The sequence below is a fragment of the Muscardinus avellanarius genome (genome assembly GCF_963383645.1).
Source record: "Muscardinus avellanarius genome assembly, chromosome: 3".
NCBI classification, from domain to species: domain Eukaryota; kingdom Metazoa; phylum Chordata; class Mammalia; order Rodentia; family Gliridae; genus Muscardinus; species Muscardinus avellanarius.
In genome coordinates, this window is record NC_137788.1 from 158,158,541 (window position 1) to 158,185,646 (window position 27,106).

The 27,106-nt window shown below is 51.6% G+C and overlaps 1 protein-coding gene across 2 annotated transcripts in view; it reads right to left on the minus strand.

The window, feature by feature from the left end:
- Positions 1-7,183: 7,183 nt before the first annotated feature.
- Positions 7,184-27,106, minus strand: part of IGF1R (insulin like growth factor 1 receptor) — a gene marked incomplete at its 3' end in the record, with an annotated part of 296,941 nt that continues 277,018 nt past the window's right edge. For both annotated transcript variants that reach the window (XM_080692580.1, XM_080692579.1), the window contains exons 18-21: positions 23,899-24,058; positions 20,501-20,630; positions 14,003-14,137; positions 7,184-7,565 (exon numbers count right to left, since the gene is read on the minus strand). In XM_080692580.1, the coding sequence (XP_080548706.1) occupies positions 7,184-7,565; positions 14,003-14,137; positions 20,501-20,630; positions 23,899-24,058 (807 nt within the window). The remainder of the gene's footprint in view (positions 7,566-14,002; positions 14,138-20,500; positions 20,631-23,898; positions 24,059-27,106) is intronic.

Sequence of the window (27,106 nt, forward strand, 5' to 3'; positions counted from 1 at the left end):
GAACAGGACACTTCCAGGTGATACTTGGGGACAAGGAGGAAATTAAATTAAAGTCAAAAGATGCATACAGAAGTCTTTTATTTAACTTAAACCATGTAGTACTTTAAACTACTAGAAAAAAGCAGAGTAAGAGAAACTAAAGTTGCCTTAGCTTTAGCCATTCAAAATAGACAAAGTTTCTTTCTCCCCCCCCAATAATGTAAAGAATTCAGAGTATATCGCAATAACAGGAATAAATTCTTACAACAGAATATACAAAAACATTTTGAAATTTTTTTCATCTACTGATTTTTTTATATAAACAAAGGATTTTTTTAGGAATAATTTATACACAAAGTCATTTTTATGTAACAAATTGGCCATGTTATCACCTCTTTTTTTTTTTTACTTTTTTAAAAAAACTTTTTTATAACAAGGAAACTCATAAAATGCATTATTTGCGATGCATCCATTCCATCGCGCCTTCTGGTTTTATTTATTTATTTTTCAATTCCAGAGGTAGACAAACTCTGGTAAAACTCTCACCCCGACCTCACTGGTTAGAAAGCAGACAGTGTTTGGGCCAGGTATCTGGTCTACCTGCGGCTCTATGTGTCTGCACAATGCCACGCGTTCAAATGAGAAGTCAAAGACAACAACAACAAAATAAGTGGCTTCTGGACCTTCCTAACAGGGAGTTAAAAAATTCTAGATGTTTCCAACAATGGCGATTTGGCGGAGTTGTGTAGGCATGGCCAATTATCACTGGAAGCTAGAAGACATAGAGTCAAACTTTTAAAAAGACTTTTAAAAATTGGACATGTAGTTTTTATCAAAAAGAATTAATTTGTTCTGTTGGAAAAAAAAACATATCTTAGGTGTTTTGTCTTAAATAAAAAACAAAGAAGGTCTCTTCCTTGTTAGAACAAAGCGTTTATCATGATAGGAGGCACAGAGGCAAATGGCCAGGGTGTCCCAGAGTCTTGTGTGTGGTCATTATGAAAACCACCTGCTATGTGCCCTGAAGTCCACCCGCCCCTGCGGCACTGTGGGACAAGGGCGGTACCCAAGGCAGAGGCTTCAGAGTGCCACGCACCCTGGGGCAGGATGCCTCGGTGGTTGACACGGGCAATGAGTTTCTTTCCACCTGTGAAAGTCACGACACTCCAAAGGGAACTGAGAACTAAAGACTCCCCCTTCTCAACCAGAGGATGCGAGAAGACCAAGATACTGAAGATACAGAGCAACCTTTCAAATCGACATCATTCCTTTGTTATAAACCAGGACACAAAGCATGGGGGGAGAAAGAGGATGAATCATGGCCTGGGTTTGAGGAAAAAAAAATCCTTTTTTTTTGGCATATTGTAAAGCTACCTAGTAAACAAGTGTCCTAAAAAAATAATAAAAATGGATCACAAATACATTTGCACACACAGAGGAAAAAAAGTGTCTTTAAATTATTTTCGGCAATTATAAACTACAAACATTTTATAAAATTATTCTATGTTCTTACAAAAATGCAATGAAACATTTAATTAGTTCTTGTAAACCAGATCTTCGTCAACTGACTACCCGTAATCTACTGGACTTAGGAGCCCTATTGGAAATACTAATGAGTGACTAACTGAAGGAAAAAAAGTGTTGACTGGAAAGATGCGGACGCATGAATGTGGACGTACAAATGAGTGATTATTATATTCTCGCAGAAAAAAAAATTAAAAAAAAAACACAAACAAAACAAAACTCTAAAGTCATGCTCCAGAACGGACGACTCAACTGCCAGGTACGATGCAGTTCAAGGTCTCGAACGTGACTTATCTCCACGGCGAGTTTCCAGAGCAGGATGTCAGGTTTTATTTGTTGAGACCAAATGCCCGTGGATGACAGACGATGAGCCTTGCTGTGGCCTGATACCTTCAGAAACCATCCAGTTCACCCATGCGTCTTCCCAGTCTGGTACCCATCTGCCCAGGGTACTTTTCTTCCTGTCCCGATCCTGTTAAAGATGGTTTCCCATCACCATCGAGAAGCATTCGTTTCTCTCAATGACTGGCTAGTCGTCCGAGGTGGAGGTCAAACCCAAAGCCCTCTGACCTGTCCAGCCAAGGTCTGTATCTTCAGCATCTCTGGCAACAGAGATTCAACCTCAGCAACATCCTCTCTTGAGGTTCTCCTCTATACCAAGTGAGGAAGCTGGCCTCCGTGACCAGTTCTTCAGGAGTGGATCTCTGGTCCATGTTTCCCCATGCTGCTTACGCCCAGGAAAATGGAAAGACAGCTGACGAACACGAAGGTAACATTAACAAAAGGATAAACTCCAAATCTTAAGTGCATCGTGAGGACTGTTGGGATGGGCCAAGGCACACCGGGGCGTGTTACTGTCAACCGGAGGGTGCCCGTTGTTTTGGAACAGAGTTGCTTTTGACACTGTGCAGTCTCCCTTGAAAGACTCGACAGTCACAGCCAGGGACGAGGAATGAGCATCTGAGCCCCTGAGCGCAGGGTATCTATCCCTACCACCACAGCTGTCCATACTGGCTACGGCCACCAGCCTTGGGGCCAGGCCGAGACAGAAGCTTTGCCGGACCAAACTGGCCTAGAATTTGGCATCTTAGGTGGCTTGTCAATCTGTCATCTCAGCTGAAATACACCACTTTTTTTTTTTTTTTTTGCCAACTGGTAGTTTCACAATAACCATTTCTCTTATTTTATGAGGCCGCTTTTTACTCCCAATGAAATGTCGTCCCGAGTCCTAAGAAACGGTTTGGAAGTGAAGGCCGGCGACAGCCATGTTCCCAGGAGGACGCTCATCCCAACTGCACGGTCAGACATTACGCCATCCCAGGAGACCCGGCGAGGTCTGGGTCCCCCTGGCTCGAGTGGCGAGTCTACAAATCACAGCCGCTGCTGCCCGGGGGAAGGGCGCAAGGCACACTGTCTCCCGGCTCACAGCGGCCCGGCGGTGTGCCTCAGTGGTTTGAGTGACTTCCAGCAGAGTGAGCTGCTGTCAGAAGGAGGTTGTGCAGAAAGCGCCATGACTCAGCTTGGGAAAATTCTTTGGAGTGTACACAAGAGAAAAATCAAGAAGAGGTGAGAAAATCTGCATCAAACCAGGCTAGAACTGTGCACGCATGATGCCTTGGGAGGGCCAGGGCGGGTGGCTCGGTCCAGGATGAGGACCGCACTGTCACACCAAACACACTTTCCTCTTTCGTTGAAGTGTTTCTGAAGCGGGGTTACGGGAGCACTACGCTGCAGTTTTCTCTCTGTGGAAAACCGCCTACGCGGGACAACAAGGAAACGGCACCAACGATTTGGACAGCTTAAACAAAACCCTTATAACCAGCTCAACGTTCTGTAGAAATCCAGTTGTGGAAACCGGTAAGTGTGTGCAAAAGAGAGGAGAGGCCACTATTCCAAGGGGTTGTCCTACAGTGTGGCAAAAGAAAACCCTGATCAAACAGTATTTCTCCAAGACCGATCTCTGATGCTCAGGAGAGAAGGGCGGTGCTCCTGCCAGAGGGAGGAGGCCCCAGAGCCCAGCAGGAAGCGCCATGAAGAAGCCCTTCGCACTTGGGGGAAAAATTCCCACCACGCGTCCCAGCCGAAGCCCCCAGTACCCAAGAGAGCAGCTGCTGGGTGACATGGGGAGCACAGCGTCCACCCCTTGAGCAGCAGTAGAGAGGAGGGATGGATAAAACACGCCCGACCGGGAGGCACAACCCACAGATGCCAGGCGCCAACCACTGGCCTTCCCAGCCCTGAGGTTTGGTACGTTTGTTTACCCCTGGGGACGAGGAGGAAGAGAAGGAGTAGAGGAGGAGGAAGAGGAGAAAGATCTGTCTGCAGAGGGGAAGGGGCTTTCCCCTGCTGCCCCAGCTGGCCATGACATCAGGAGCCTCTGTCCTGGAGCAGAAGGCTGGGAGGGCCGAGCTCTGCAGCTGTGGCCACGTCTTACACCTTTGAATGAAACCAACCAGCAGCAGCAGTAGCAGCAGCAGTGGCAGCGACACAACCCTGTCTCGGTGCAGACCCTCCGGGATAGGGGAGGGGACCTAACCCACGGCCCATAGGGTCTTCTCACGGATACCGTGAGTGGGCGTCGTCCTGGTCTCAGGACGTGGGGTCACCTGCTCTGTGGGTGACAAAATGTGTTCGCCATCCCTCCTGCATAGAGTGGTTTTGTTCCAGAGTTGACCAACCCGGCCTCTGAGGGATGCCCTGGTAAACTTCCTCAGGGGCCACGGGGCTGAGCCCAGGGAAACCCTAACGCCTCGCTACCTCTGAGGAAACCAGGTTAGGAGAAGAGGAGAAGCCACACGAGCAAAGACATCTCAGAAAAAGGCAAGCTGTTTGAAACGGGTGGAGAGGTGCGTGTGTTCCTTGGGCCCCGGAACGCAGCCCGGCCTCTCCCGGTGTGCCCTGGTGTGGCCTGTGGTGTGGATGAGGTTACCAGTAACAACGGCCTTTTGTCAGGTGCTGACAGTGTGAGATGTCTTCTTTTTTGTTTTTTTTTTTATATACACATATAAAAAATAAGAGTGAGGTAGATAAATGTTTGAAAAAACAACAACGAAAAACACCCAAAAAACCCAGAAACTGTCCCGTCTTACACACACACACGGGCACACACACACACACAAGTACACACAAGACCTTTCCTCAGCATTTAAATTCATAATAGGGGCGTCTCTACAGTGATTAAGTCTGCCATCACAAAATAAATGAAAAATACGCCTCCACATAATACCTTCCTGATTACTTTCTTTTTCTTCTTTTTTTAAGGGGAAAACACTGGGGCAGAGGCCAGTAAGAAAGTCATGGGATTGATATTTCCGATGAGCAAAAACACACTATCAACTTTCCTTTCTGTCTTTTATCTCCAGTCGCAGCTCGCAATCATCCTCTGAGATCTGTTCTTACTCAGGACATTTACAGCCCAGAAGCAACTCGTGTGCCCTCGTCAATCTGCTGAGAAGTGCTAACAACAAAACAAGACCCCGGGCCGAGGACTGGGATTCCCGGCCCCGACCCAGCACGCTGGCGCCAGGCCCTGGTCCCCTGGGCTAGAGCAGAGGCCGCCGGGGCCGCCACAGCATGGCCCAGTGTGGCCCAGTCTGGCAGTGTGGGCTCAAACACCACAGCCCTGGGGTGCTGTCCCCCGGGTCCTGCTCCCCGCTGGCACAGAGGAGGAGGAAAGCCCTCGGATGCTGTGTTTCTAGAGACAGGTAGATCGGTCTGGGGAGGGTGGTGGCGGAGGCGGCAGAGGGGCCTGCTGGGCCGCGCCCCGCTGCGCCCCAGGACTCAGCAGCTGTTTCCCATGGGATTGAAGGATTAAACATCCGTTAAAAAAAAATAGTCATCCAAATGCCTAGTGTCTGCAGTTAAAAAACTGCTGTTGTACCCAAGAATTAAAAAAAAAAATATATATATATATATATATGTGTGTGTCACAAACAAAACACAGTCAGGGAAGGGAAGAGCAGATGGGGTTTCCGACAGTCGGGACTAGAACTGAACGAGGGTGAGTGAGCCAGGCAACCCTTTGTCCTGACCTGAGTTTGCGTGGTGACGTGCGCTGCAGCGGACCCCGACGCCATGCAAGGGGGTGCGGGGGAGGAGGGGACCTCGGCCCGGGGCCCCGACACCCCTTCTTTCCTACCCAGCTTTGTGCCCACTGAGCTAGGGGTTAGAAGACAGTGAATGGGGGGGGAGAGGGGGAGAAGTGTGTTTCTAAAGGCATCAAACGGGCCATGGCAGATTCTGTTCTAGAGCCCTCCATCACTGGCCAGAGGAGGAAGCAGAGTCGCACACTCAATGCAAAGCGTGAGAAGTTTCTTGGAGCGAGCGGAAGGGGGAAGAAAGGTAAACCTGAAGGTTTTCATAGATCAAATCCACAAAGAGAAAGAACAACAACGAAAAAAATAGCAGCTTTTTTTTTCTGTACAGACGTATAGATGAATATCTGAACCGTAAAAAAGTTATAAAAGTGACATTAAAGACGATGTGTATGCACGTTTCATGGTCTAACATAGAACTGTAAGAGCCATGAAGAAGTCCTAGGGACAGAGAAAATGTCAATGAAGCTGAGCTGCTGCCCGACTTCCCTGCCCGTGGCCCCTGGAGACCCCACCACCTGCGTCCCTGGGCCGGGGCTGCGGCCGAGGCGCGCCTGCACACGCAGCCGGCTCTCCGGCTACCTCCCGGCTGTTCCACCAGAATTCTCAGGGTGGGGCCGGGGCGGGGGTGGGGAAGCTGTCTGTCTTTCCTCCCATCTTTACTGAGGGATAGCCCCATTTGATCCAGTCCTCTTCCCTCCACTCTGAAAAATAACCTAGCCATCGAAAGCGATGAGATTGGGGTAGATACGGGCTTGGAAAGCACACCAGGGTGTCTCTTAAATGCAGTTATGAACCAGATACCATGCTCACCCCACGCTTCCGGACAGAGGAGAATCAGTTTGGGGGTGGAGGTGGGAGGGGAGGCTAGGAGGCAGAAAGCTCGGCATTGTGGCAAAACTTGGCCACATTGAAATGGGAGCAACTGTGGATGAGCGATGGCCCTTTGAAAATTTCAGATGACACTGAAAAGGTTACAGATACAGTTAAAAAATTCCGTCTCTGTGTGTGTACTGTGTGTGTGCGTGTGTTTTATAAAGACCTATGGTGTCAGGCAGGTGTGTACAGGGGGACCTGGAGCCCCAGGGACAGCCACTTCCTCCATCTGATAAAAAGGGCTTCCGGCAAATATATTTTTCCATTATGAAGCAGAAAAAGGAGAGAGAGAAAGAGAGAGAGGGAGAGAGAAAGAGAGAGAGAGAGAGAGAGAGAGAGAGAGAGAGAGAGAGAGAGAGAGGGGAAGGGAGGGAAAGGACGAGAACTCGGAGATTGGGTTCCCAGGTGTCTGTTGCTATTTTGTGTTGTCATTAAGGTTTGTAGAGGCTCCTGTCAGCTAAGGGTTTTGGGTGGGGAAGGAAAAGCGGCTTGCATATTGAAAAAAAAAAAAAAAAAAAGAATATCCCAAATGTGTTTACTGAGGAGAAGGCGTCAACCATGGGCAGCAGCGCAGTTCTGAAGATCCACCGAGGTACAGGAGTCGTGTGAATAGATCGTTAGAACCTTCCTCCCCTGCCCGCCCGCCGCCGCCGCCGCCGTCAAGGCCTGCGCACACATTACTGTTTGTCGCACGGGGCTCAGGACCAGGCTCAGCAGGTGGACGACTGGGGCAGCGGCAGGGCCCTCTCGTTGGACCGGCCTCCGTTCATGTGTGCGTAAGGCTGTCTCTCGTCGAAGCTGGCCCTGAGGACCAGCACCCCAGGGCCCGGGCCGCTCTCGGCCTTGTGTGCCGAGTGTCTTTCGGGTAGCGGCAGGGACGACGAGGAGGCCGAGGGGTCCAGGGGCACGTTCTCCATGTTCTCGGTCTCCATGTCCAACTCCTCGGGCTCGGGCGGCTTGTTCTCTTCGCTGTAGTAGAAGGAGACCTCCCGGAAGCCGGGCTCCATCTCGTCTTTGACGCTGTTGATGATCTCTAGGAAGGAAGGCCTCATCTTGGGGTTGTATTGCCAGCACATACACATCAGCTCGAACCTGAGGCAAAGACAGAAGAGGGGCCGGGCTGCAGCGGGGGGCGTCCGCAGAACCTCGGGGCCTTGGCTGCATCCCCCTCCATGCCTCCAGCGAGTGCCGGGGATCCCCTGAGCCTCCCCTCCTGCTCAGTTCAACCAGAACCAAAGCCTCCTTTCCTGAGGGGTCCAATCTCGGTTTCCAGTAGCCCGCCCCCACAGGCCTTATTTATGGGGGCAGCCCTAAGAACTGAAAACACTCCGCTTTCTAGCTGAAGTCTCTTACGCAGGCACTCCGTGTCCAAGGTCGGAAGGCAGAAACTTCCGCTTCTCATAGGCGAGGCCGAGGCTCCGTCACAGCTTCCCAGACAGTGAGCTTGGAATATCTACACTACTTCCAAGCTTCTTCCCGGCACAGGGGTGCTCCTAGCAGAGGGCCCGAGGGAGGCACAGGGCCACGAGACTCCCTCTCAATCCAGTGTCTGTGTGTTCTGCAAAGGCAGAGCCCTGGCCCTGGGCCCCGGATCCCACTGAGGCCAACAAAGTGGGTTCTAACACCAGGAGGCCCCCACAGCGAGCGCCCCCAGCAAGGAAACGCAGCATGAGCGCCAGCCCTCGTCACACCTGCTGGGATGCCCACCTCTGTCACATGGGCAGCGGGAGTCACCCGGCACTGCTGTGGGCCCCTCGGGAAGGTGCGGAGTCACAGGGAGAGGAAAGAGAAGGTTCTGGGGTACAGGCAGCTGCCAGCCCTGGGAAAGGCCTGGACTTTCCCAAGTGTGCAGGACACAGAGAGACCTTGGGAGCCAAGAAGGTAAAGGAGTGCAAGTCCGGGCTCAGGTCACGATCGTGAGGACTCAGCCAGCGGCCTCCTCTCTCATAAGCCTGAAAACTGTCCAATCGTCTTCTCCTCCACCTCTGTTTTTGCTGGAAAGTTATACTTTGTGTTTTAAAACTTTTGGCCACAGAGCTGCTTTTCAGTAAAAAAAAAAAAAAAAAAAAAAAAAAAAAAAAAATGCCAAATGGAAGTCCCCATGTCCAGGAAGCTCAAAGCATCTTGCCAAATTGGCACCCTGCCTTTGGCCAGGCCATTACCCCACGAGCAACAAACTGCCTGTGTACGTTTGGTGTCAGGGAGAGGTCCGGGGGTCCCCCATGAAAGGTCCCCCGCCCACCTGCCAGTCCTCAGCTGACCTCGGTAGGGAAGGGACCTCGGGGGGAGGCCAGGAGGGGGAGCCTTCCAGAATCCATGCTCTGGAGGCCCGGGTCAGCAAGTCACAGCTGGACCCAGGAGTTAACATATCACCATGGCTTCCTTTTTCCTTGTTTTTGGTACTGTGGATTGAACGCAAGTTCAATCTACCTCCAAGGCACACCCCAGCCCTATTTTATTCTTTATTTTTTGAAAAAGAATAAATTGCAGAGAACCTCATAAGTTGGGTGAGTCTGGTCTCAAACCTGTGATCTGCCTGCCTCAGCCTCCCAAGCACTGGGATTACAAGCAGGCGCCACTATGCCCAGCTTCTCCTGTGGCTTTCTTCTTTATATATCTTTTTAATTTTATTTTATTGGTGCACTGTAGGCTCACATCATGATGGGGATCGTTTGACAGTGGTATATATTCACACGGTACTTGGTGCCCCTCCCCCGCTTCCGCTTTCCCCTCCCTCCCAGTACTGAGTGTCTAGGTTAATAATGTTATATTCACATGTCGACACATATTCGAATGTAGCTTTTTCATTGATTAACCTCAGACTTCTTCATCCCCTACCCTTCCTTTCTGGCTTCGCTGAGGTTTCCCCTCCATTCTACTCAGCAATAAAGAAGAACAAAATCATGCCATTCGCAAGAAGATGGGAAGACCTGGAGAACATTATGTTAAGTGAGATCAGCCAAGCACTGAAAGAGAAGGGACATATGTTTTCTCTAATGTGCTCCAGCTAGGGAATATTAAGGATACCAGGGGGACCCCTGTAGCTTTCAATCACCAGCTGTTGTTAAGTAGCGGGGTGACGTGCTCGGTGAGCCAGTATGGCTACACTCTGGTCAGGCAGGTGTAAAGGGCCGTGGTCCTGCTCGGAGACCACCCTATCCTGGTCAGTTAGCTATCATGGGCGGGCTTGCTTTGCAGTGATAAACCGGCAGCGAGGGTGCTGTCTTCCACTCTGGTCATATGGCAGACAGACCTGTCTTCCCATACGCCCAGGTCTGTTCCCAAGAAAAAGATACGTGAGAACCAACCAGCCAAAGGATGGGCCACATATGCCCGGAACGCATCTCCGTGGCTGCGGTTTCCTCTCTGGCCGGCCGACTCGTGCCTGAACAGAGGGCAGCCGGAGCCAGAGCCGAGAGGCCAGAACCTGAGCTGCGACTGGGGAGGTGCTGCTGGGAGGAGCGTCGACGTGGTGACATCAACACCAACGAGCCACGTGACGCCAGTCGGCCCCGAGTCACAGTCCTTCCAGGGCTGCCCATAAGAGGAAGACTCTTTTACTCTGTGGGATTCGAGACCTTGTTTATGCTATTTTACCCAAGAAACTGTCCAGTAGACTCCAGAAGGATTTATGAGCCAATAAAACTCTGGGTTTGCAAAGCATGTTTTGCACCACTGCTCAGCACTGAGGATGGGGTGGGAGCCGTCCTTCACAGAACGCTGTCTTTGGGGCTGGGGGCACATACCCAGCCCTCCCCCCCGGGGGGGGGGACTGGACTTCAATGGGACCCCTGCCCTGTTTTGAAGCCGCTTTCTGAGAGAGGACTGTGTCCCCAGGAGGCTGTGTGAGGGCGGGTTGTAGGCGCACACAGACGCCTCTGTACTCCCTGCTCTTGGCCCCTGACACGCAGAACTTGACAGTGGGGGATGTCAGAAAGCCAAGATGCGCTCTGCAGCTCAGACCCAGCAGTCCTGCAGGGCTGCGCACTCCGCCCAGCATCCCCAGCAGCCAGCGCTGTCCTGTGAGCAGCTCCCCAGCCAGCTCTGGCAGGGGAGGAACTTGGATAACCAGGCACGGTGCCACCATTCCTCCAGGTTTAGCTCCTACTCATGCACTAGACTCCTGCGAGGCCAGCCCAGGATTCCCAGGAACGTGGGAACTTCAATCCGCAAGAGGCAAAACTGAGAAAACAATCAAGACTGCACTGAGTGTGTTTCAGACTCATCTGTGAGCTGAGGACTCCGAGTTAAAAAGCATAAAAAAGTTCCCGATCTTTCCTGAATCTTGCAGACTGCAGTCTGGGCACGAGGGGCTGAGCTGCCAGGACGGCTTCACCTGAGCTCTGAGGGCTGAGCTCGCTCCTCTGCCTGACGCCTTCTTCCGCAGCATTAGACTGCAGGACACCCCTCCTTCCTCGCCTTTGGGGCATCGGCTGTCAGCAGGCACCCCGAGGGCTCAACGACGCACACGGCCTAAGCTCTGAGATCCGAGCGTGGGAGCGTTAAGACAGACTTTGACACCCAGTTAAAATATGGATGCAACGGGGACCCCCAACCCGAATCCGACTGCGCGACACTTGCTGAGTGAATGCACGTGGCATCGCAGTGCTGAGGCTCACACACCTGAATACCCCGGGGTGTGGACCACAGAGCTTTTCCTTTACAGCCTCAACACTCTGTGATGCTGAGGGGCGGGGCTTTGCTACTCGGAGGCGCCCAGCTTCAGATACGGGCATCGCTCAATAGCTGGAGGGCCTTTCTGGTGAGGAGCGGAAGCCCCCCCCCCCCAGCAGCCACGACAGGACCCGGGAGCGCCTTTGCCCACCTGAGAGTCTCAGAGGAGGGGCAGCTCCTCTCCCTCGTGAGAGCTGTGGGTGCCGGGCAACTCCCAAGGGCCCCGGGATACCCCCTTCCTCTAGAATCAATAGGGCCTATTCTTTCATTTCTGATACCAAAGGAGCCCTTTCCCAGAACGCTCCCCCCACGCAGGTCGTCGGTGAGTTCAGGAAGACAACATGAAACCTCCGTTCTGTTCCTTTTCCAGAAAGGAGTCAAATTTGCCAAGAAGGATCATGCCTTCTGGATCAAACATTTCATATCCAGGAGCAAACTCCCTGTGTAAGCCTCCTCATCTCTCTCTGCTGGGAACAGGAAGCCCAGGGCCTCTCTCAGGGCAGGTGGGTTGCTTCCCAGGCATATTAAATTAATACCGAGACGCCAGTCCTGGAGCTGGGCCAACCTTGGGAGTCCCACAAGTCTGTCAGAGACAAACGTTTCCCGGAGTCTGGGAGCAAGTGCCAAGACGTCCCTCTCCCGTGACCAGCCCCAAAGCACAGGAACAAAGCACGCACCTGCTTGCTGGGCCTGTTTCTTTTCTTTTCTTTTTTTTTTTTTTTTATGGTACTAGGGATGGAACCCAGGGGCTTTCTACCTCTGGGACACACTCCTAGACCTATTTTATATTTTATTTGGAAAAAGGGTCTCACTAAAGTTGCCAAGAGCCTCACTAAGTAGCTGAGGCTGGCTTCGAACCTGTGTGATCCTCCTGTCTCCGCCTCCCAAGTGCGGGGATTACAAGCGTGCGCATCCACGCCCGGCTTGCTGGGCCGGCTTCTAAGCTAAACATCGCTGGTGTGAGCCTTCCAATCTACTCTGGCAGTGGGCGCCTTTCTGCAAATTTGGTGGGCATCCGTGCTCACCCGCCATGATTTATATTCTGGCTATAAAGGCGGGGTGTTCTTATAAAGGGTTGGTACAAACACAGCAGCAACCCTGCCCACGGGCAGACGGCCACCTGTGAGGGACACTTTGGAGGCTGGGGGTGAGAGCCAGCTTTCAGGATCCCAGGGCTTCTCTGGGTGAAAGTGGAGAGAGGCTGTGAGCCATGGAGCGTGGTGCTTAGGTTAGGTCAGGAAGGACGCAGGTGTGCGCTGTGTTTGTGGGTCATTAGTTCCAGTGAAAGTACCTACACGCCCCTGGGCCAGATCTGGCCTGCTGCCTGCCTGACTGTAGAAGGCCTCTGAGCTACAAATGGCTTGCAGGGGGTTAATACACACACACACACACACACACACACACACACACACACACACACACACAATTTAGAAATGGCTGGGGCAGAATGTTTTGTGACAACTTGGAATTACGTGAAATTTAAATTTCAGTGTCCTCAATTCAAGTTTCGTTGGATGGCACGCAGCCATGCCAGATTGTAGGGGCCCACAGAACCCCAAAAATGCCTTTCTGGCTTTTAATCGTATTTGCTGAGCCCTGCCTGGGGAGAGGGGCAGCTGTGTGTCATGAGGACACTTCGGCAGTGCTGTGGGGAGCTGTGTGGAAAAACCAAGGGAGCTAGTGGGCCCGGGTGGGGCTCTTCAGGTCATAAGGGCTTGCCCTTGAAGGGGCCGTGGGACCCCAGCCCCTTCTCGCTCACTTCTGTTTCCAGGCCACGAAGCTAGAGCTTTGCTCCGCCATGCGAGCTGGCCAGGAGGTGCATGGCCTCACCCCAGGTCTAAAGCAACTGGCTGATTGGTCATGACTTAAAACCGTACAAACTGTGGGCCCATGTCATCCTTTTTTAAAGTTGTTTATCTCAGGTATTTGTTACAGCAGTGGAAAGCTGACCAGCACAGGGGTGTCCGCCTTAGAAAGCTCTGAGCGTCTAGGCCACAGCTACACCCTCAGCACACGGCAGATCTCAGGAACTCAAAGCTGTGAGGTGTTCAGAAGAAGTGGATGGGGAGACAAGCTCACCAGTGCCCGACCCTTGGTGTGCCCAGGGCTGAGTTGGACCTCCAATCCAGGTCCACACTGCTTACTGGAAAGAGGCTCAGAGAGCAGGGGACTCGGATGGTTCGTGACTTTTGTAAACATTTAACACAGAAGAAAACTGGGTTGGGGTGATGCTGATGTGGTAGCAGCCTGCTGGACCCCTCTGAGGTTCATCTAATGCAATGCAGGAAGGAATCCCAACAGTAAGCTTTGTGTACAGGGCCTGTGGCTGTTTCCAGTCCTGCTGAAGACAGGGAGAAGCCCCTGAGATTGACTTATGAGTAGTAAGTCCTGTATTGTTCTCTTACACACTTGTAACCCTAGCATTCATGAGACTGGAGGACTGCGGTTCGCGGACAGCCTCAGCTACTTAGCGAGGCCCTTTGTAACTCAGTGAGACCCTGTTTCAAAAATAAAAAGACTAAAAAGTAGGGCTGGGGGTGTAGCTCGAAGGTACAATGCTCCTGGATCCATCCCAAGTATTGCCAAAAAAAAAAAAAAAAAAAAAGAACAAAATTTGCTTTGGTCCAATATTTCTTGGTGATGTTAGACCTCAGAAACCACTCTGCAAACTACAAATCAGAACTAAAGAATTAAGGAAATAAGGTATCTGGCATGAAGGCCCCGATGAGGACAAATACACCCTCTTTTTTCTGCCCTGGACTATCACTGTCCCCACAGGACCAGAGGGAGGGAACTTCTGGCTCCCATAAGTGGGACCCAGGCAGAGTTATTTGAGGGGCCCAGGAAATACGTACAGCATGTCGGGGCAGTTGTCGGGTTTGTCCAGGAGGCCGCCCTCCATGACGAAGCGCAGGACCTGCTCGTTGGACAAGCCCTGATACGGCTGCTCGGCCAGCGTGGCGATCTCCCAGAGGACAACTCCGAAGGACCTGCAGGGAGAAAGGAGAAAGGTGAGCGGCCAGGAAAAGGCTGGGAGGGTCCACCTGGCTGCCTCCTTTCCAGCATCTCTTTGACCCTGGGCACTGAAAGCTGCTCCCAACGGCGAGCCTGGCCCGGGGCTGAGGGCGGGACAGCTTCCCCTCTTGTCTCTACTGATGTTCCCTGTGGCCACAGCCCTGGAGAAGCGGGTGCCCGGGGAGTTTTGAGCAGCCTCCGCATGGCTGAGAAGCCCTTGATTTGGACCACACGTGCTTGGTGCCTAGTCCAGCCATTTACCCAGTAGGGTGGTCGTCCCCAAACCTGCATTAGCCCAGGAATGAAAGAATGCAGGCCCCAGGCCCCAGGCTGGCCATTCACTTGGGAAATAGAGTGTATCAACAAACTCCTCAGATGAGGGTCATGGTCAGTTTGGAAGCTTCTATCCCAGAATATCCTAGGATTATGTAGGTATGGATTTAACTTTGAAGTCCTGGAAATTGAACCTAAGGAGGCTCTTCCCCGGAGCTATACCACCAGCCCTTTTTAGTTTTAATTATGAAACTTGCTGAGGTCAGGCTTGAATCTGTGATCCTCCTGTCTCAGCCTCCCAAGTACTGAGATTATAGGTGTGCACCGCCATGCTGGGGCTTCCTGGAAGACTTAAAAACAGACTGACAGCCAGGCATGCTGGCGCACACTTGTAATCCCAGTGTTTGGGAGGCTGAGACAGGAAGATTGCAGGTTCATGTCTAGCCTCAGCTACTTAGTGAGGCCCTCTGCGACTCTGTGAGACCCTGTTTCCAAATAAAGAAAAAATAGGGCTGGGGGTATAGCTTGGAGGTAGAATGCCCCCAAATTCAATCCCCAGCAGTGCCCCCCCCCACAAATAAAAAATAGAGCTGGGGAAGAAGAAAGGTATGGTGGCGCACACTTGTAATCCCAGCATTTGAGAGGTTGAGACAGGAGGATTGTGGTTCACGGCAAGCCTCAGCTACTTAGTGAGGCCCTCTGCAACGCAGTAAGACCCTGTTTCAAAAATAAAGAATACAAAATAGGGCTGGGGGTGTAGCTTGGAGGTAGAACATCCCTGGGATCAATCTCCAGTACCACCAAAAACAGACAAGCAAACAAACAAACATAACCCGATGTCTGGGCCCCAACAGCAGCTCTGATCTGATTGGCCAGGGCAGCAACCTGGACCTGGGAATGTTTAAAAGCCCTACAAGATCCTGAGGTCCCAAGAGAGAAGGGAAGCCATGTCCCCCCACAGCTCAGGAGCTGCTGGCTCGAGGCCTCTGCCGCACAGGTGGAGACCAGGAGAGGATGTGCTGGGCTGTAGGACACGTCGGGACAGCGCACAACTCTTCTGCTAAGGCTGGCTGAGGTCTACACTTGGCCAATCCGGGAGCATTTCTGCCTGAAGTTTGCCTGTCGGTTCAGAAGATCCATTTAAAACAGACACCACCTAAGTGCAGACATTTCAGATGACGTTTAAAAACGCGTGGTCATCTGCCTTCCTACTAATGTAGGAAACTAAATGTGCCTTCCCAGGGTAAACAGCCACCAGTGATGACCTCTCTCTGGCCTGCATCTAAACTCACACGGGCATCATCTCAGCAGAAGAAAGCAGGCTGTCCATGGGCAAGCCGCCCACGAGGCTTCTGATGGAACCTGTCCCAGGCGACGCATGCCGGCCAAGCCTTGCGGAAAAACCCGGGCCAGGGTATTTCCCACCCGCAGCTCTGGGGGATCCTGGGGTCTTGCATCCAAGTTGGTGTGGGAGTTGGGGGCTCTGTCTCTGTGTCAGAATATTTTGTGCACTGGTCCAGTTCTTTTTCATGAACAAGAGGTTTTTGTACACATCAGTACAAAAAGACGTGAGACAGAAATAGAATCTTAGCAATCGGAGGACTGACCAACCCACGGTCCTTTCTAGCTGCCAGTGACCAAGAAATAGTGTTCATGTTGCACAAGAGACTGGAAAAGCCCAAGACTGAAGGCCAAATCACAACTTTAAAATGCCCCGGTGAGGGAGGCCGGTTTCCTGTCTGCTTCAGCATGGACTCTGGCCTGTGTGTGTGTGTGTGTGACTGGGGATTGAGCCCAGGGCCATTCTACCTCCAAGCTACTCCCAGCCCTACTTTTTATTCTTTATTTTGAAACAGGGTCTCACTGAGTTGCAGAGGGCCTCACTAGCTGAGGCTGGCCGCGAACCTGCGATCCTCCTGTTTCAGCCTCCCAAGTCCTAGGATTACAAGCGTGCGCCAACACACCGGGCTGAGTCTCTGGCCTTCTAAACCCTGTCCCTTCACATCAGCACTCTATCTCTGAGATTGGGGTGCCCACCCACACGTTTGAAACGCCACCTGTCATGAGAAAGGGCAAGCTTGCTATTTTGGCCAGCTGCTGCCTGGTCTGAGGAATGGTCCCAGCCCTTCTCCTCTCTCCCAGGCAGCCGGTTCTCACTGGAGGGCTCCCACCCCGCCCTGGCAGCATGGCGGCTCTGCTCCAAGCTCCCGGTACTTGGCTATGCCAACTCTGTGCGTCTACATCTGAATCTGTCCTGCACTTTGCTGCTCTCCTGAGCTCTCTGTATCCAACGCCCAGGTCCACCTGCAGCCACTCCAGCCTCCTCCCTGGCCCCGGGTCCCGAGGCTTCGCGTTTCAAGCTCAGGTTTGTCCGACGCTGCAGCTTCTCTTCCCGGCCTCAGAGGGCGCTTCCCGAGCGAGGACGGCAGTCTGTGCCTAGCCTTCCACGCTTCTTGTTTCTGGCTCCAGCATCTTCCTCGAGGTAGCCTGGCCTTCTAGCTAACACGGACGTCTTGGAACCCAGCTCTAGGTCACTCTCTGGCTGAGAAGCCACGAGAATCGTCGCAAAGCCTGCAGGATTATCCCCAAGACCCTAACAGCAACCAAGGACTCACTGGCTCTGTCTTCAGCCTGATTTCCTCAATGAAGCCTCCTCCCCCCCAACTCGCAGCAAATGCCCTCCTCTGTCATGTCTGCTCCCCAGAGTTCCTACTGCCAGGAACCCCCTTCCATGGCCCAGAAAGTACCAGTCCATACACTAGGGCCCCCACAACCGCATCTTGCCCACGATGCTTCCGGGACCTCTGCCTGCCAGGTTACTTCTTCTTTTCCACAAGACTTTATCCCAAGAACAGGGACGATATCTCTTGCCATCCCCGCCTCTTCTGCACACGGACCTCAGCACAGGCACACAGCCGGCCACAGACACTTGTCACGGTGACTGCGAAGCTCTTCCCTGAGCGAGTCTTGTCTCCTGTCAGTCTCGACTGCCCTGGGGGGCCACCAACGGCTGTCTGTGGTCGCCCTTCCCAGCTCAACATGGCGATTTTTCTGCTCCTAGGTACAGAGGCCGCACCATATCTACCCAACCCCAGCCATCGCAGGAGTGAGACATTTAAATGTTCACCGAGGCACCGAAGAGGGAGCAGGAGGAATGGACGTCCCTGCACGCCCTTCACCCTACAGATGGAGCAAGGGAAGGCCAGAGAAGCACCCGGCCTGCCGCAGGGCCACACAGCCAGCCAGCCAGAGACATCGGCCATCTACACGGCTTGTGAGGCGTTCAAGACAGGCGCTTTATTATGTCTCCTTGGCTTTATTGCCTAACGCTTCCACACAAAACCTACTCTTGCATTCTGTGGGCAGATCTGATCCCTACAGGCTAGACGAATGCTTCTGGGTAAAGTCCTCCAAAGTGTGAGCCCTGGGGTTGTCTTTTCAAGGGCCAGGCTCCGGTGGTTTGAGCCTGGCCGCGGTCAGCACTCTGCAACCTCACCTCCCCACACAGGAGGGCGAGCGCCAGCAGGCCTCTGTCACAGGCAAGCTGACACCTACAGAGACATCCACAATCCTAGGCGATGGAAATTTCCCCGTAAAGGAGCAGAGGATCCTGGAATTTGGAAAGCACCGTAGTAAGTCAGCACTCAAAGGCCGTCTGTCCATGGGCTGGTCCACATGCTCTGCACCGTCACAGCCCCACGCTGGGGAACCTCACCCCCAGGTCCACTGCCTGCACTCCTCCATGCCCAGGGGAGCGCCAGGCCCTGACACAGGAGCTGTAAGAGGAGCAGCCAGTTTCCAAAGGTCCAGCAGTGGGAGCCCGGGGGGGGTGGGGTGGGGTGGACTAGGGATCAGTGATGCTCCCTTGGACACCTCCATCCCCGGCTGATCAAGAAAGAAGCAGGGCGTGTGGCTGCGCTGCAGCGGGAAGGGCGGAGCGTGTCATCGAGAGGCCGCCGCAGCGCTGCAGGGGGAGGTATGCTGAACTGGAAGGCAGATGATGTGTGGCCCGTCTTTGGGAGGGAGTGAGTGCAGTCCCTAGAAGCATCTCTGCGGGAACTGTGCTCTGGAGGGGGAGTCACGGCTCGGTCTGACCTCAAGGGTGCCGCCTGGCTACAAAGACAAGATTCTTTGCATTTCTTCCTTGTTTTAAGGATTTAGAAATGATTGTTTTGTGCCATGAAGCACGATATAAAATGATTGCCATTCTTGTGTGTGTGTGTGTGTGTGTGTGTGTGTGCGTGCACACATGTATATGAGTTTGTGTGGTGCTGAGGCTTGAACCCAGGAGCATTCTACCTTTGAGCTACATCCTCCAGTTTTTGACTTCATTATTTTGAAACAAAGTCTCGCTAAGTTGCTGACAGACTCACTAAATTGCTGAGGTTGGCCTTGAACCTGCGAGCCTCCTGTCTCAGCCTCCCAAGTACTAGGATCATAAGTGTGTGCCACCATGCCTGACTTATGATTTCCATTTTTTAGACAGGGGACAATCTCAGGGCAGAGCACAGACAGCTGAGAAATAGTCCATACTTTCTAACACCCTGGATTCCCAACTGTGTTAAAGGCTGGGTTAAAAAAAAACAACAACGACCCTGTAGCCGGGCGTGGTGGCCCACGCTTGTAATCCCGCGCTTGGGAGGCAGAGACAGGAGGATTACGTAGGTTCGAAGCCAGCCTCTCTGGCTTAAGAGACCCTGTTTCCAAATAAAATATAAAATAGGTCTGGGAGCATAGCCCAGAGGTAGAAGGGTTCCATCCCCAGTACCACCAAAAATAAAGATAAATTTAAAAAAAAACCTGTACATGATGTACATTCACAAACACATCAAAGTCAAACACTTAGTTAAACATGAGGAGGAGGGGGCGGAACCGGGGAGGGGCTAAATGAGTGATATGTGGATGTACGCCTCTACCATCTTGTCCCCATTAAGATGTATGACTACAGTGCACCAATAAAAAAAAAAAAAAGCACTCTTAATGCCTGGATGTTTACTGGAACAGATGCCAGATGCCTATTGTCCTTTATATATTTATTTTTCTTATTGGTTCATAAGGGTTATGTAGTCAGAGGGGAGGAAACCGGCACGGAACCCCTGGGTGCGCTGCTTGGAGCGACAGTTGTAACCAGAATTTGGGCGGCGGGAGCCTGCAGGATATGAACAACTGCAGCCTCATCTTCCTACCCTGCCTGTTTTCCTGTCCTGTAAGATGACCTCAAAGCCTCGGAAGCAGGAAGAATAAACAGATGTGTGTGTACCCGGGATGCCCTGCCCCCTCCATTCCGATCACTTTGACTTGAGAGGATGGAGAAAACCACGCTGGACAAGCTGACTGCAGAACAGGCTTCAGCCTTCCGCTCAAGATGCGGCCAGGCTCTGCTGGGTCACATTCAAATACTATTTCCAATTTGCCCCTGCCTTCAAAATAAGACCCGCAGCCCTTGACTGAGAAAGGTTCGTGAGGTTAAAAACATCGATGTCGGTCACAACCGAAATAGTTCCCCGATGCGGTCATCCGGACAGCTGGCGTAAACAACGACCATTTTGTAATACGACAGCAACGGGATCTCCCAAGAGGATAGCCAAGACACTCGCGGACATTCTAGAAGGTGGATGTGCCGGGGCTTTTGCCTGCCAAGAACCTTAGCTGCGTTTCAGAAGCTCACCGCCTCCCCACGACGTTTCCAAGGAGCTGCAGTAAACAGTGCTCCGGGAAAGCCTCCGCACCCCAGCTGAGGAGCTGCCAGCACAGGACACGTTTATTACTAAAGGAAATTAATCTGCTTCCCCTAACCTCCCATGGGTCAAGAGCGATGGATGCCCATTGAGGGCGGACAGAGTATTCATAGAACAAGAAAACATAAACAAGACATGTAAGCTTGGGTCTGATCTGCAGGTTCAGTTTCTGTCCGTAGCTAGCCCACAGACAATGGGAACAGCCCAAAGGTGAAGGGAGGTGGGTGGCCTTGGCCAAAGACCCGGCGACTACGGAGCCCCGAAGCCTGGAGGGGCCGCTCCTGCAAAGGCCGGAGGCCCTGAGCTGCCGTGCAGTGAGGCTCGTACCAGACGTCCGAGTGGGTGGTGAAGACGCCATCCTTGAGGGACTCGGGAGACATCCAGCGCACCGGCAGCAGCCCCTTTCCTCCCTTCCGGTAGTAGTCTGTCTCGTAGATGTCTCGGGTCATGCCGAAATCTGAAAGGGGCAGAGAAGGAGCGATCAGGGAGAGACGAGGGCCCTGCACCCGCCGCGTCCAAGGAGAGGTGCGTGCCGTCCGGACGGCCCCGTATTAGGGTTTTCAATCTGATACAGCTGAAATAGTAAGGGATGATTAGACACATGTGAACAATTACTAAGAAATCTGCTCTTTTTTTTAAACTGGAGGTTGAGCCCAGAGGCATTCTGTCTCTGAGATATACCCCCTAGCCCTATTTTTATTTATTTATTTATTTATTTATTTATTTATTTATTTATCTATCTTGAAATGGGGTCTCACTAAGTAGCGGAGGGCTTCACTAAGTAGCTGAGGCTGGCCACAAACCTGCAATACTCCTGTCTCAGCCTCCCAAGAACTGAGATTACAAGCGTTATTTATTTATTTCTTGAAACCTAAGTCTTGCTGAGATGCTGAGGGACCTCACTAGGTCGTTGAGGCTGCCCTCAAACTTATGATCCTCCTGCCTCAGCCTCCCAAGTACTGGGATTACAGGCATGCACCGCCATGCCTGGCTGAAATGTTTGCTTTTAATACATTGATAACCTGGTTCTTCTAAGTTAATTTCCTTGTTGTGTTTTAAAATGAGAGGCGGTTTACAAGTCCCAGGGTTTATCAAGAACAAGCATATGGCACAGGCCAAGGGTCAGTGGCTCATGTTTTAAAACCTGGCTGATTAAACAGGAGAGTGTACGCTCTCCTTTACTTGGTAGCAGGGCCCATGACCGGGGAAAACCAAGGAGCTTCCTTCACTGTTTAATAAAGGGGAAGCCATTAGGAGTGAAAATTCACAATGACAAAAGTGCACAGCAAGGGGCCTGCGAGATGCTGCTCACGGCCGGAAACCATCACTCACCACTGAGTCTCAACATCCCCGCCTGTTCTTACGTGTGATGGCAGGGCTGCTTCGTCATCCTAAAGTACTGCTTGCCAGAGTTTGATTTTCCACTCAACCATACAATCTTTCTCATCAGGACTTCCCTATTCTCTTTCCCTGGACCAAGGGCTGCTCTACTTTTTCCTTATTTATTTTTGTGGTACCAGGGATTGAAACCCAGCGCCATTCTACCTCCAAGCCACATCCCCAGCTTTTTCTACTTTTTATTTTGAAATAGGGTCTTGCTAGGTTGCCGAGAGTCTAGGTTGCTTGAACTTGTGATCCTGCTGTCTCAGCCTCCCAAGTGTGGGATTATAGGTGCGTGCCACCTATTTTAAAATGTCCATCATGTCTCTAGCTCATGCCACAAAGAGGTTAGCCTACAAATCAAACACAAATAGAACAGTTTCTTGGACATTAACCGGGATAATCTACTTGTACTCCGCTAAGGGCCACCAATTGCCTCCGGTGAAATGACTGGTCATGTCTGTAATTCGTCAGACAGTGAACACCAGGAAAAGCTCTATGAACCCTCGTGAAGGATGAAAACAATGCGCAAATATCTCATCTCTGAATTAGTCTGGTGACATGCCAATATCAAAAAAATGAAAAAGAAGAATCTCCAGGGGGGAAAAAAACCCACAACTTATCCTAAACATAAATGAAAAAAAAAAAAAAACCCTTAATTTTAGAACACACACCCATAACTGCAAGGACAAGCTCACATAAATATGCCACATGGTTAAACAGCAAATGGAATCCTGGCTAATTTGATTTAAAATAACGAGTGGTACCAAACTCGTTCCTTGGACTGGGACGCAGAGCGGCTCAGGAAAGTCATAACCGAATCCCCGGCTGCGATGGCAAGGGCAGAGGGGGATGAGCTGAGGACCGGAGCTCACGGCTACCGGGGCCCTGCAGCCCAGGCCTCCCCTCTGGGGTCTACCATCCCTCTCAGTTCAGAAGTGGAGAAACTGAGTCTCACAGGACTGACGGCCAGACCCACCATGTGCCCTACCCACACTGAGTCCCTAAACGGAAGAAAGGGAGACCGAAGGGCAGGAGAGGCGGGAGGGTGCTCAAACCCAGCCAGGAAGGGAGAGACCCGGAAGCCAGGCCGGGACAGCCTCCTGGGCTTCACGGGGACTGGACGTGAAGGTCCCTCACAGGTGTAGGGGCACCTGGGGATCCTGGATGAGCACCTCCAACATCTGAGTGATGTCCACTCAAGGACATGGCCGCATCCCAACACTTCCGGCTCCTACAAATAGAAGCCGAGCAGAGACGCCCCTGCCTTGGAAAGCACTCTAGAGGGTACTCGGTGCTCACCAAGGAGCCAACACATTTAACCTGAAATCACTGCTAAAGGGTAGGTGGGGAGGAAGTCTTGCTAAATCAGGTGACCACTCCCAGAACACACAGTTTGTGGAGAGTTGGACAACGAGTGAATTGTTGTCTTTGTACGGTAAGCCTCTCCTGTAGTTCCTTAGCTGAATAGCTGGTGTTTTTCCAAACTATCATCCTATTATGGTGAAAAGATAAAGGTCAAGGTAGATGAGGTGGTTTCCTGAGCAACCCTGACGCTATATGTGTTTTCGTTAGGCAGATTAAAAAACCAGAGGAAAAACACAAGCTAAAATTCCGAGAAGAGTTCTAACCAGAGATTTATCCAGCACTGCGTGTGTGTGTGTGTGTGTGTGTGTGTGTGTGCGTGTGTGTGTGTGTGCGCGCATGTGTGTGTGCGTGTGTGTGTGCGCGCATGTGTGTGCGTGTGTTACTGTGGTGGGTGGTGGCAACCAGGGGTCTGACAGGTAGGCTGGTCAGCTGAGATCATGACAGTTAAGTGGGGACAGAGGGGTCAAGGGCCTGGAGGCTGACCAGCCCTGGGTGTGAAACCCAGTAAACAGAGTTTCCTCCACCCAGGGTCTGCATGCCTGTCCCTGTTACCGCTCTCCTCTGTGCGGGGGAGCTTCACAATCAAGGCACTAGGCCTCTTAGAAAACTCTGTGAACCTCTGGGGCAGGCAAGACAGTGCTCCTTATAAGCTGGGAAAATCAGAGGAAATCTGGATGGTGACTTTTATCCTCAAGTTGAAATCGCCCGGGGACATTGTCTGTGTTATTTTGGTAATCGATGCTGAGAAATGTTTCCTAGAAATGCCCAACATGACAAAAAGGGTCACCTCAAGGACCAGGACCAAGGGCTAGCCTGGATGGGTTTGAGATGGCTAGCCACGAGGGATGACCACACTGATTCCAAGTCTTTGCACTGAAGCCGGAAAACCTCTCCAGCGGCAGGCTAATGGCCACAGGGTCCCTCAGTGACTGTGAGGAGTTTGGTTGTCACTCAAATATGGAAAGCCAAGGATGTACCTCCAATTTTGACTGTGAAGTCTTCGGCCACCATGCAATTCCGGGCAGCCAGGTCTCTGTGGACGAACTTGTTGGCGTTGAGATAGGCCATGCCATCTGCAATCTCTCCAGCCATCTGGATCATCTTACTCAGGCTCGGAGGCGCTAGGGCTGGATTATTCTGTTGGAGATTAAAAAAAAAAATTCGCATGAGAATTTAGGAAATTTTTTCCCCCGCCTTAGGTCTCTTTAGGGTTTTGCAAACCCATCCTGATCCAATCTGAATTCCATGGGCCATTCTGCTAAGAAAGCAAGGCTTGCTCAGCACATATTATCACAAAGACCCTGGCATCTGCGCGCTCTCTGACCTCATCACACGGGGCTGCCAAGGCAGACACCAACTAGCACTTTCTGGGCCGGCATCTTCGGCTTTGGGTGGGGAGACAATGATTTAGGGCGCAAAAAGCAACTGTTGGGAGTGAGGGGTCTACCGCTAACAGAACAGACCTGTCAACCTGTCTCTCAGGCTCCCTTAGTTTCGGTGTTCCTTCGGTTTCCACATCAAGGCTCAGGTAAAAGGAGGTGGGGGATCAAAGGACCCGGGAGAAAGGGAAGTGTGCTCCCCCAGGAGACGATGGCTGGCCTGTTTCCCATGGAAGCACGGTCAGGAGTTATTTAACCCCTTGCTCACCTGCCTGCTTGCTTGGTTTTTCGCTTTGTTGCTTTTGTGGTACTGGGGATGGTACCCAGGGAGCGTTCTGTCTCAGAGTCAGACCCTCCAGCCCTATTTTGTTTTGTTTTGATTTTTAAATTTTGAAACAGGGTCTTGCTACATTGTTGAGGCTGGCCTCCAACCTGCAACTCTCCCATCTCAGACTCCCAAGAACTGGGATTACAGGTGTGCACTTATCACTCTGAGCCCTTTCTGCTTTCTTCTAAAGTATAAAGACACCAAGATTCATTTCTTTGGCTTGGATTTATTGTTTTCCTTTTCTTCTTCCTTCCTTTCTTTTTGGGATACTTGGGAACCCAGGGCCATTCTATCTCATAGCTATCTCCCTAGCCCTATCTATCTATCTATCTATCTATCTATCTATCTATCTATCTATCATCTACCTACCTACCTACCTATCTAATTTGTACTGGGGATGGAGAAAGGGCAATCTACTTCTAAGATAATACCCCTCAGCCCTATTTTATTTTTATTTTGAAACAGGGTCTCAGTAGGTTGCTGGGAGTCTCACTATTTGCTGAGGCTGTACCTGTGAACCTCCGGTCTCAGCCTCCTAAGTACTGGGATTACCAGCGTGGGCCACCACGCCTGGCTTGGATTACTGTTTTCTGTGGACACTGAGGACAAAGCGAGCCGAGGCTCACTGTGGAGGGGACCAGTGTAGAAGAGAGACATGGCTAAGCGGTTCACTTGGAATTGAAAGCATCACTTCTAAATAACAATAAATCCATTTGGAAAAAAGCTTTACAAGTTTTAGGCACAATGAATGTCTGGACGCTAACTAGCTTTTCTGGGTACCCATGTGATCGAGTTTACCTTGTTTCCCTAAACCGCAGAGCATCTCACAGGACCCTGCAAAGCCACCTTTCTCTGACTGGTCCCGCACAGCACCGTCCTAGCTGAGGCCCGAGGGCCCAGGAGGAGCATGCCAGGGCTCTGGGTCCCGCTCGGGCTCTTCCGCCGGAGCGCCACCCCGGCTCCAGTACTGGAGGATGACCTGGAACCTGGCCCACGACCGGTGCTCCGTGGAGCTGGCTCTTGCCCATGGAGGGGCTAAGTTTCCACTGAGAGCCAGTATCTAGAAGCAGTGTAACAACCTCTGGGTCCTTCTAGGTGGTTCCCCACACGTCACAACACACCCAAACCCTAAAGAGGCCATCAAGGCTGTCCCTGCTGACTTAAAGTACTTACCACTTGGTTATCTGGAGAAGTGACACTGAGTCACCGGGAAAGCCCAAATCACCATGTCCCTAGATAAGCGTTTCCTCCGTGCAACCTAACAGTCCTCGTCAGCTGTTTGGGGCTTCAAGTACGCACGGTGAGCTTAGAAATGTGTAGGTAAAATGTAAATTTAAGGCTCCTAACACTGAGGTCATGGAGGATGAAGAATAGGTGCTTCGTATGAAGTCATGATTCACAATTAATATGGAAGACAGAATCAACGGGAGGAAACTCCTGTGCAGCACACGGAGAGCACGGGCTTTCATTCTGTCGGTTCACGGTGGCACGCTACCAGGCTTTCATTCGCCTTATAAAGCTGGAATCTTTTTTCTGGTGGGTCTGGGGATGGAACCCAGGGGCATTCGACCTCCGAGCTATATCCCCAGCCCTATTTTTTTTTATTATTATTTATTTTGAAACAGGGTCTCACTAAGTTACTTAGGACCTCACTAAGTAGCTGAGGCCATCCACAAACGGCAATCCTCCGGTCTCAGCCTCCCGAATGCTGGGATTATAAGCGTGCACCACTATGCCTGGCGAGAGCTGGAATCTTTAACCTGGCTGGGGTACGTAAGCACACAGGAGCCTACACTTAGCAGTGTAAATGGGGAGATCCGGGCTGGGCGTGTGGTCACGTAGAGTAGGATGAGCCTGCAGTGTATGCATACGTGCATTTACATATGACACGAGTCAGAAAGAAAACTTAAATCTGACTAATCGAAGGGGGGAATCATGGGTCAGAAAAGGACTTCTGTTCCCATCTCTTCCAGCCCTTTTATGTTAAACAGGAGGAAACAAAGCCCAGGAACTTGTAGTGACTGCCAAAGACTGCAGGGAGCCGAGGGAGAGCCAGCCTTAAGATTCTATGTTATTCTGTGTCCAGCTTGAGACACGGGATGAGCGCCCAGGACGGGGTAGGTAATAAATACACAGCCACCACTCCAGCACCAACTGGATCAAGCTTCTTCCTAGATGCCGGCTTGTGGAGAAAAGGGAGCCAGGAAAAGGGAAGCCATGCAGGGTGCTGGGGACCAGAGCTGGGAGGGACAGAGGCTGAGAGTCACCCGCCACCCGTCACAGCCTAGGGCCACACTTAGCCTGCTCGTTCTCACAAAACCCCAAATACAACAAGCAATAAATAAACCAGGTCATTTGTGAACAGGTGCTTGGAACTAAAACGAAGGAGATTTATATTAAGTTGCAGATTAATAGAAGAAAAAAAAAAACCGTAGGAAATAGCAACAGGACGCAGAAGGAAGAAAAAGAGGGACGCGG